Here is a 10,374-nt window from a genome sequence, read left to right on the forward strand (position 1 = left end):
CCTCCTCTCCTCCTCCCTCTCCTCCTCCTCCTCCTCCTCCTCCTCTCCTTCTCCTCCTTCTCCTCCTACTCTCCTCCTCTTCCTCTCCTCCTCCTACTCCCTCTCCTCCTCCCCCCCCCCCCCCCCTCCTCCTCCTCCTCCTCCTCCTCCTCATCCTCTGGATGTAAAGCTGTACTGTCTCTGTATGAGAATGTCAATCACAGTTGATGCTCAGTGAAAACAGATGAGGAACGTTTTATTAGATTTTTGCATCATGCTCGTGAGTTTTGCTGCCTGCTTTCATATAATCACTGAACTCTAAACGCTATTTAACCGTGTGACATATTTATTGCCTGTCGCTCTCGTCCTTCAGAAACCTTCGCTTCACGATCCTTCCGACACACAAAAACCTTTGAAATAAATACATTTTGGTGTTTATTGTGTCAAATTTCACTTCAAAGATCAGCCATGGCATTATTATTATTTATTTAATTAAAGAAAAAGTAAAAAGTTATCAGTTAGAATACAAAGCTGAGGCCGAACAAACAGCAGTGGAATGTAACTCAGTACATTTATTGTACTTAGTGTACTTATTGTACAAGTTAAAGTACTTTACTCAAGTATTTCTGTTTTAAGGTTCTCTATACTTTTATTACTACTACATTTGAATCCAACTTGTTTTTCCGTTATGCTGTTCGGCACCAGAGGCATGTTTACGGCTGGACACATATCAGTATTTTTTGTTGTTGTTGACAGAAAAAGAGACGTTTTCTGGTGATGAAGTAACGTTAGAGGACGTGGACACAGTGACAACAGGATTAAAAGGATATTATGTTGTTTATAAACTATCAGAGCTGCTGGATCACCTGGTGGTGACCTCCGCTATAGTAGTCCGCTCCGGTGTTGAAATAGTGACGTGACGTCTTTTAATGTTTTTTCTAATCTGACCAACGGACAAAAGCCCCAAAATATTCACTGTATTATCATAGAAGACTCAGAGAACCAGCAAATATTCACAGTTAAGAGGCTGAAACTGCCTAAAATGAAGTGAAAATGCTTACGACGTGTTTCTTTGCGGTGAAGACGAGACACGTCAGAGTTCGTCTCAAAGAAAACGAAAACAGCGAGTAAAAATGGAAACATTTTCACTGTCTGGGTTCTTTCTGGTTTGCTGTCGTATCTCTTCACTTCCCTTCACTTGTGTCTCTTCCAAGATGCGTCAGATATGCGGACGTGGACACAGTGATAACAGGATTAACAGGATATTATGTTGTTTATAAACTATCAGAGCTGCTGGATCACCTGGTGGTGACCTCCGCTATAGTAGTCCGCTCCGGTGTTGAAATAGTGACATGACGTCTTTTAATGTTTTTTCTAATCTGACCAATGGACAAAAGCCCAAAATATTCACTGTATTATCATAGAAGACTCAGAAAACCAGCAAATATTCACAGTTAAGAGGCTGAAACTGCCTAAAATGAAGTGAAACTGCTTATGTTGTGTTTCTTTGGGGTGAAGACGAGACACGTCAGAGTTCGTCTCAAAGAAAACGAAAACAGCGACAAAATGGAAACATTTTCACTGTCTGGGTTCTTTCTGATTTAACAGGATATTATGTTTGTTTATAAACTATCAGAGCTGCTGGATCACCTGGTGGTGACCTCTGGTATAGTAGTCCGCTCCAGTGTTGAAATAGTGACATGACGTCTTTTAATGTTTTTTCTCTTCTGACTAATGGACAAAACCCCAAAATATTCACTATATTTTCATAGAAGACTCAGAGAACCAGCAAATATTCACATCTAAAAGGCTGAAACGGCTTCATTTTAATGTTTTTTCCATTCCTCTAATTGATAATAATGGTTTTAACATTGAATTATTTTAAATGATTCTTCTTTGAAGGTTTTCGAAGCTTCGAGGTTTCTGGAGGACAGTGATGATATTTCTAATATTTGTGTTGTATATTGATAATGTATTTGTGTTTACACATAACAACACGAGGCTGAAGAGTCGGAAATGTCTTAATTTAAAGTTGCACTATATGTAGTTCTGCTGAGATAAAAAAGAACGAGTCATTTTAGAAGGTTTAAGCCTTTTTTAACACAGAAAGTCACCACTCTGCAGCTGCGGCCATTAAAAAATATCAATATTTTTTTTATTTACTTTTATCAATACTACCACCTGATCCAGCAGGTGTGATGTCACTTCCTGTTTATGTGGGTGGGGTCAGATACCAAACGTCTGAAATACATATTTTAATGAGTTTTATTTATTAAACTATGCAGGAAAAAAAATTATTTCTGCACAATATTTAGTAATTCATGCTCGGGTTTTCACATAATATTACACTCCGGTCCTGTAGGGGGCAGCAAACACATTTTTGCACATTCAGATTAATTATTAATGTTTTTATTAGCAGCTAAAACTACGTGAAGTGGGATTAAAAAAAAAGAACAATTGACAGAAAAGTTAAAAATCATCTGGAGGGTAATATTCTGAGAATTTCTGAGATTAAAGTAATGCATTTATGAGGAAAAAAAATTATTAAAACTAAATATTCTCTGAGATTAAAGTGTTTAATTTAATCACAAATTTATGAGGAAAAACTTCATATTCATTTTTTACTCTATAAGTATTTTTTGGGTCAATTTTTGAGCATTTTCTCAGAAAATACAAATGAAGTTGAAAACATACACGGGGAAAAACTAACAAATATACAAGAACAAATCACAAATAATTACTCAGATTATAGAGTCATGAATCAAACTCAAATTAGTGTTACAAATTTACAAGAAATTTGTCAAAATTTTAAGTTTTTTCTCAGAATATTTCCGCCTACTGGCTTTGTCTGTCAAAGCACTTTGTAAATGCTGCTTTAAAAGGTGCTATTTATTATTATAATAATGGCATATTAGGGACATTGTAAAAACATAAAAATAAAATATATATATGGAGCTGGGGAAGAGAAGAAAATGAGAAAAAAGTCGTGAAATTTATGAGAAAAAAACTGAAAAATCTCCCCAAAACACACTTTTTATTATTATTTATTTATTTATTTAAAATAATGAATTTGCAAGAAATAAAATGACACTCCTCCTCTGGCTCTGTATTTTTTAATTATTATTATTAATTATTAACCTTTTATATATGCAAGTACATTGTCAATATATTGGCAGATGAGCAAAAAAAAGAATTTTTGAAAATCCCCCATATTATCTCTGATCTGTACGACACTGTTTTAGAGTCATTGTGTGTTTTTAAAATAACATTTAAACAGATAAAAGTGGCAAAAATATTAATTATAAATATTTCACTGAGATTGTAGAATCATACATTTGTGAGAATAAACTCTGAGATTAAAGATATAAATGAACAAGAATAAAAACCTATTTGTTCTTTTTAATTTTGATTATTATTATAGTTATTATTATTATTTACAATGTCCCTAATACGCGGTCCCAGTTCTCAGTTCCACAGTGATTCATATATTTAGACACGAACAGATGAAAAGCTCGTCCATATTTCTCTCTGATTTGTAATAATTTTCTGTATTTATTACTCGTGTTGCTTGATTTTAACTGTGATATTATATATTGTGTATTATTCTCCAGTTCGCTCGCTCACTGAAGTCTCCAAACAGCTTTGTAAAAACAGAAAACAATTTGCACATTATAACGAATAAAAGTTTCATAAAATCACATCTTTTAAGTGTTTTTTTATTCATGTGATTGTGGTCTGTTGAGAATTATTTAGCATTATTTAACTGATGTTGAACAAAGTCAAAGGTTAATTTCATAAAGTCATTTCAACGCCTTTCAAACTAAAAGCTTGTGTTGTTTTATTTTGAAACGTTTCTCTGATTAATGGTGCTGATATGGAAGTAAATCTGTGTCTTCGGAGTTTGAAATAAAAAAGACGTTGAATTTCTAGCACTGAATATTTATGCATTGAAATTATGTATCTGAATGTTTTTCAGCGTTAAAATTCAACCGCAAAAAATTCAACCTCAAAAAATTCAAACGCAAAAAATTAAACCTAAAAATTTGCGTTTTAACTTTTTGAGGTTGAATCTTTTTTGCGGTTGAATTTTTGGCGGTTGAATTTCTAGCCCATGCATTGAAATTATGTATCTGAATGTTTTTCAACGTTAAAAATTCAACCTCAAAAAATTCAACCGCAAAAAATTCAACTGCAAAAAATTCAACCGCAAAAAATTCGACCTCAAAATATTAAACTGCAAAAAATTCGACCTAAAAATTTGCGTTTTAATTTTTTGAGGTTGAATTTTTTGCGGTTGAATTTTTTGCGGTTGAATTTCTAGCCCATGCATTGAAATTATGTATCTGAATGTTTTTCAACGTTAAAAATTCAACCTCAAAAAATTCAACCGCAAAAAATTCAAACGCAAATTTTTTGCGGTTGAATTTTTTGAGGTTTAATTTTTTGAGGTTGAATTTTTTGAGGTTTAATTTTTTGCGGTTGAATTTTTAGCGTTTGAATTTTTTAAGGTTGAATTTTTAACGTTGAAAAACATTCAGATGCATAATTTAATGCAGAAATATTCAGTGCTAGAAATTCAACGTCTTTTTTATTTCAAACTCCGAAGACACAGATTTACTTCCATATGCTGAGAGCTGATTTCTGTCTGCTCAGATTTCATTTTTAAAACTTTCATTTTTACACAAAACACACAAAGAAGCACGAAAGAACTAAAACACTTCATTAAATGTCATTATATGGTTATTAACATTTTTGTTACTGTTCGCTGCTGCAATGATCAATAAAGTTTGATTTGATCTCAGTCACACAGTTCAAACAAAGAATGTTTACTAATAGACATTTGAACAAATAAATATGCATCTGAAATAAATAAATATGTCTCTCCAATAAATACCTGAAATAAATAAATGAGGCAAGGAATATATAAATAAATGTAATTATATTAATGATCAAAAAATATATAATAATGATGATTTGAAACTACTTGTTTGTCTTTGAGTGTGTATGTATTTTTTTAAATGTTTTTAAGTACTTATATTAAGTATCTGGGAACTGTTTATAAATTATTTTCAGGTTTTTTCTTTCATAATTATTTTGTAAAATATGATTTATATTATTTCACCATTTATGTAATGAGAGATACATTTTTTTTTATTTGAATAATTTTTTTAATTATTATTATTATTTAATTTTCAACATATTAAGAATATGTAAGTGTTTGTCTTTGATTGCAATTTTTATTTTTTGTTCACATATTTTTTTTGTATTTATATACTTTTCTGTTGTTTTGTGTTCTTGTTTATTCCTGACATGAAATTAACTTAAACAAGTAAATATTAATTAAAACATCTGTATTAATATTTGTATTTATTCATAGAAATATAATGATTTATTTCTATATTTTATACATTTATATTATGCATAATTTATTTCTTTCAGGATTAATTTCATAGTCTTATATATGAACTTATTTTATTTATTTAATAAATATTTACTATGTTCATTCTCAGTGATCCTATAAAAGTCTTTTAATGGTCTAAACTCTAAACGGTTTGAGTGTGAAAGGAGACAGAAACAGTTGAATGTTGGTCTGAGAGAGAAATGAGGGATGAAGGTCACACGCCACACGCTCAACGAGTGGGAGGATAAGTGTCAATCGCCACGGGTCCTGTCCCCGCCGCTGCCGTTGCCACGGTTACCTAGCATGTTGTAGGTCTCCATGGCGGCAAGCAGGAGGTCTGCTTATTGGCTGGGAGCAGCTCTGGGCTCGGCCAATCAGCAGGCAGCGGGAGAGACAGGAACTCACAAAAGGTCATCAGGGAGGAGAGGAGAGGAGGAGGAGAGGGAGAGGAGGAGAGAGGAGAGGAGAGGAGGAGAAGAGGAGAGGAGGAGAGGAGGAGGAGAGAGGAGAGGAGAGGAGAGGAGAGGAGAGGAGGAGAGAGGAGAGGAGGGGAAGAGGAGAGGAGGAGGAGAGAGGAGGGGAGGAGAAGAGAGGGGAGGAGAGGAGAGGAGATGAGGGGAGTGTGGAAAAATAGTATTAGATTCTTGATATTTAAACCAGTAGTTCTCAACCTTTTTGAGTCGCGACCCCCAATTTAACATGCAAAAAAGACACAAAATGACCAAAAAAAGACACAAAATGACTAAAAAAAGACACAAAATGACCAAAAAAAGACACAAATTGACCACAAAATGATCAAAAAAAGACACAAAATGACTAAAAAAAGACACAAAATGACCAAAAAAGACATAAATTGACCAAAAAAGACACAAAATTACCAAAAAAGACACAAAATGACTAAAAAAAGACACAAAATGACCAAAAAAGACACAAGATGATAAAAAAAAGACACAAAATGACCAAAAAAAGACACAAAATGACCAAAAAAAGACACAAAATGACTAAAAAAAGGCACAAAATGACCTAAAAGACACAAAATGACTAAAAAAAGACAAAATGACCAAAAAAGACACAAATTGACCACAAAATGATTAAAAAAAGACACAAAATGACAAAAAAAGACACAAAATGACCAAAAAAAGACACAAAATGACCAAAAAAGACATAAATTGACCAAAAAAGACACAAAATTACCAAAAAAAGACACAAAATGACTAAAAAAAAGACACAAAATTACCAAAAAAGACACAAGATGATCAAAAAAAAGACACAAAATTACCAAAAAAAGACACAAAATGACTAAAAAAAAGACACAAAATTACCAAAAAAGACACAAGATGATCAAAAAAAAGACACAAAATGACCAAAAAACCCCACAAAATGACCAAAAATAGACACAAAATGACAAAAAAAAGACACAAAATGACCTAAAAAGACACAAAATAAACAAAAAAAGACATTAAGTGACCAAAAAGACTAAAACAAATGATTTGGCGACCCCCAGAAATCATCTCGCGACCCCAATTGGGGTCCCGACCCCAAGGTTGAGAACAGCTGATTTAAACAATAAACATTAAGAGCACAGTGAATTAAAATCATGTCTCATGAACAAACGGGCAGACAAAGGCTTTGATTGATCACAGCGGCTGGCTGCATTGGTTCTTCACACTTAGAAACATTCTCAATATTTTGGGAAGAAACTGCAACTACAGGAGGAGAGGAGAGGGAGAGGAGAGGAGAGGAGGAGGGGAGGAGGAGAAGAGAGGAGATGAGGAGAAGAGTGGAGGGGAGAGGAGAGGAATAGGAGAGGGGGAGGACAGAGGAGGGGTGAGGAGAAGAGAGGAGGAGGAGAGGAGGAGAATAGAGGAGGGGTGGGGAGAGTAAGAGGAGGAGAGAGGAGGAGGAGAGGAGGAGGAGAGGTCAAAAGGATTTTTTTAAATGGAAAGAGGAGGCGAGGTTGATAAAAAGGAGAATCTCTTTTTATTGTCTCTTGGTTAAAAGGTTTAAGGGTCGAAGCCTGGAGAAGAAAAATAACATTTAAAAACGCATAAACAAAATATTTTATTATAATTTATAGATTGTCTTTATTATATTATGTTAAAAAAATCTGCAGCAGGATGGATGCAGTTAACTTCACCTGTCACCATGAGGGAGAGAGAGAACATTTAGAAATAAAAGTTGTACTATTGTCGAATTTTTTTGTGAAATAGTACAAATTTTAAATGCCCCAATATTCTCAAAACGGTCTAATCATAGTAGCAGTGCTTTCATACAACTCTCTGCTGTTTATAACTTTATTATTTGCTTATGTCATCAAAATTAACTGTACTTGTAAATGCTGAATAGTCATTCCATATAAAACTAACAGTCCTCATTTCAATGCTTGAGTCATTATATACAAAAATGTTGAACTAGTTGTCAAAATCTGTCAAACAAATTTTATACATTATTTTAAATTTTTTTTTTTTTTTTGTAAAACTGTACTTTTCATACATATTTATTTTATATGTTTACCTGTAGACGAATCTAACATTTTGCATGTTCAACTGAACTGATTAAACCAACTTTTGCTCCTTTAAATCAACCAAAAAACTTATTATAATAATAATAATAATTATTATTATTATTATTATTATTATATTTTGTATTTTTGTAATAGTATTTAACTGCATTTTTATTATTATTTAAATTATATTATTATTATTATATTATATTATATTATATTATTTAAAAGTAATAATTATTATTAAAAATAACTAAAATAAATAAAAACACTAATAATAATAATTTTATATATATATGTGTGTGTTTTTTCCCATAAATATGCACTATAATCTTCTATAATTTTCATCAACAAGTTATTTAATGCATTTCTTTTCACGCAGGGTCGTTTCCGGTCCCTCGGTCTCCTGCGGAGTGTTTTTTTTTTCTTTTTCTCCCACGTGGAGCTCAGATTTCGCGGGATTTCCCCGCATGTGACAGCCGACTGAGACTGAGTCGCTCTGAGTCACAAAACACAAACACATTTTATTTTATTAAACTCTTCTAATGTTCCTCTGTCAAGCGTTACATGTAGATAAGGCTTTTATTTTGACAGCAACACCGGGGTCTTGTATGTGTGATTCTGCCAGGGAGGGCTTTATTTTGAAAAACTTGACAAAGCGCTAGTTTTGTTTTCATAAACAAAATCTGAAGTTATTTATTTTCTTCAAGAAATCATAATAATAATAACAATAACAAAAATAATAATTGTTATTTTATGATTTGTTGTTGTTATGATTATGATTATTATTATTATTATAAATAAGTAATAATGTTTTTCCCTCAATGTTGATTTTATGTTTTGTTTTACACAGTATATAGTAATACTGCACGGGCAACCATCAAATAAATGAGTTACATTTTCAGGTTTGTTTTACAAAAGGGACATTTATTATCAATGTCAAGGAATTTTGGTACATATGCCTTAGATGGGTTTATGTTATGATGTATTTTGAAATGTAATTGACTGATTTTATTTGTGACACAGAATTGAAAAGGCTTTATTCCAACCAATATCCATAAAAACAGCATTCCAAAATAATTTCCCTCTAGGTGTTATTTTCTTAGCATTGAAAAGCAATAAAAAAACAAGTTTAAATATTAATAGATGAATAAATAAAAAACAAAACAAAAAAGCAAAAAAAATTGAAAAAAAACACACACAAAACACAAAAAAAACACTACCCCTTAACAGGTCAGTATATACATACATATGTGAATAATCAATATAGTCACATACAAATATTATAAATAATTATATATATACATATACTATAAACAATTTATATTACATTGTGAATACCTATACATGTATATTGTAAATTACTATATATATAAATATTATAAACATAAATACAATTACCATGTATATTACGAAACTACAGTCTACATATGTCCATGTTACAGAGGCTTTTCTAAATGTCTGTTCTTTGTGAAGATGATGTCTTTATATTTGTTTTTAAACTGTTTTATGTTTTAGCTTTTCTGTACTTCCACACTTAACTTATTCCGTTGCAGCATTGTAGAAACATTCTCTAATATGTTTATTAGTACATGTTTTACTCAGGGTGTCAACACCATTTATATAAAGAATGTTAATAATTGTATGTTTAGCATTCTATTGAGACTTTTACTTTTTTTTTTTTTCTCAGATCTTTATTTAAGAATGAAAGAAATACAGGCATTCAGTATATAAACAAGATATACAAAGAAAAATGTCAGTTACAGTAAATCAAATGCAGTATATAAAAATAACATAACATAAGGCACATGGGGTATAAGGTGCTTCTCTTTATATTATTTTGGGGCTGAAGAAAAAACGTTTTTAAAGTGTAGCAGAGTGCGTTCACATGTTTTATTTGACGTCAACTCTAAAGTTTCTATATAACATTTTAATTCTCTTGTGAAAACGTTGAAGTCAGGGAGGGATTTTATATGTTTATCTGTAGACGAATTTAACATTTTGCATGTTCAACTGAACTGATTAAACCAACTTTTGCTCCTTTAAATCATCCAAAAATTATTATTATTATTATTATTATTATTATTATTATTATTATATTTTGTATTTTTGTAATAGTATTTAACTGAATTTTTTTTATTTAAAAGTAATAATTATAATTAATAATAAATGAAAAAATAAATAAATAAATACACTAATAATAATAATTTTATATATATATGTGTGTGTTTTTTCCCCATTAATATGCACTATAATCTTATATAATTTTCATCAACAAATTATTAAAAAACTTGGTGAAAACTTCACCTTGTGGATGTGAAACTTTCCCATCAGAAGCATTGAGACTTTTACTTTGTTGAGGAACAGGAAGTGCTCTGAAAAAAATATTATTATTATTATTATTATTATTATTTTATTTTGTATTTTTGTAATAGTATTTAACTGATTTTTTTATTTAAAAGTAATAATTATAATTAAAAATAAATAAATA

The 10,374-nt window shown here is 31.1% G+C and overlaps 1 protein-coding gene across 1 annotated transcript in view; it reads left to right on the forward strand.

Moving 5' to 3' along the window:
* The window catches only part of LOC131989296 (zinc finger protein 827-like), a 19,059-nt gene extending 17,143 nt beyond the window's left edge, over window positions 1-1,916 (forward strand). Inside the window, exon 9 of the mRNA XM_059354487.1 lies at window positions 1,882-1,916. Coding sequence (XP_059210470.1) covers window positions 1,882-1,916 — 35 coding nt within the window. The remainder of the gene's footprint in view (window positions 1-1,881) is intronic.
* The last annotated feature ends 8,458 nt before the right edge of the window (window positions 1,917-10,374 follow it).

This window comes from Centropristis striata, chromosome 17, assembly GCF_030273125.1.
Source record: "Centropristis striata isolate RG_2023a ecotype Rhode Island chromosome 17, C.striata_1.0, whole genome shotgun sequence".
Classification (NCBI taxonomy): Eukaryota; Metazoa; Chordata; class Actinopteri; order Perciformes; family Serranidae; genus Centropristis; species Centropristis striata.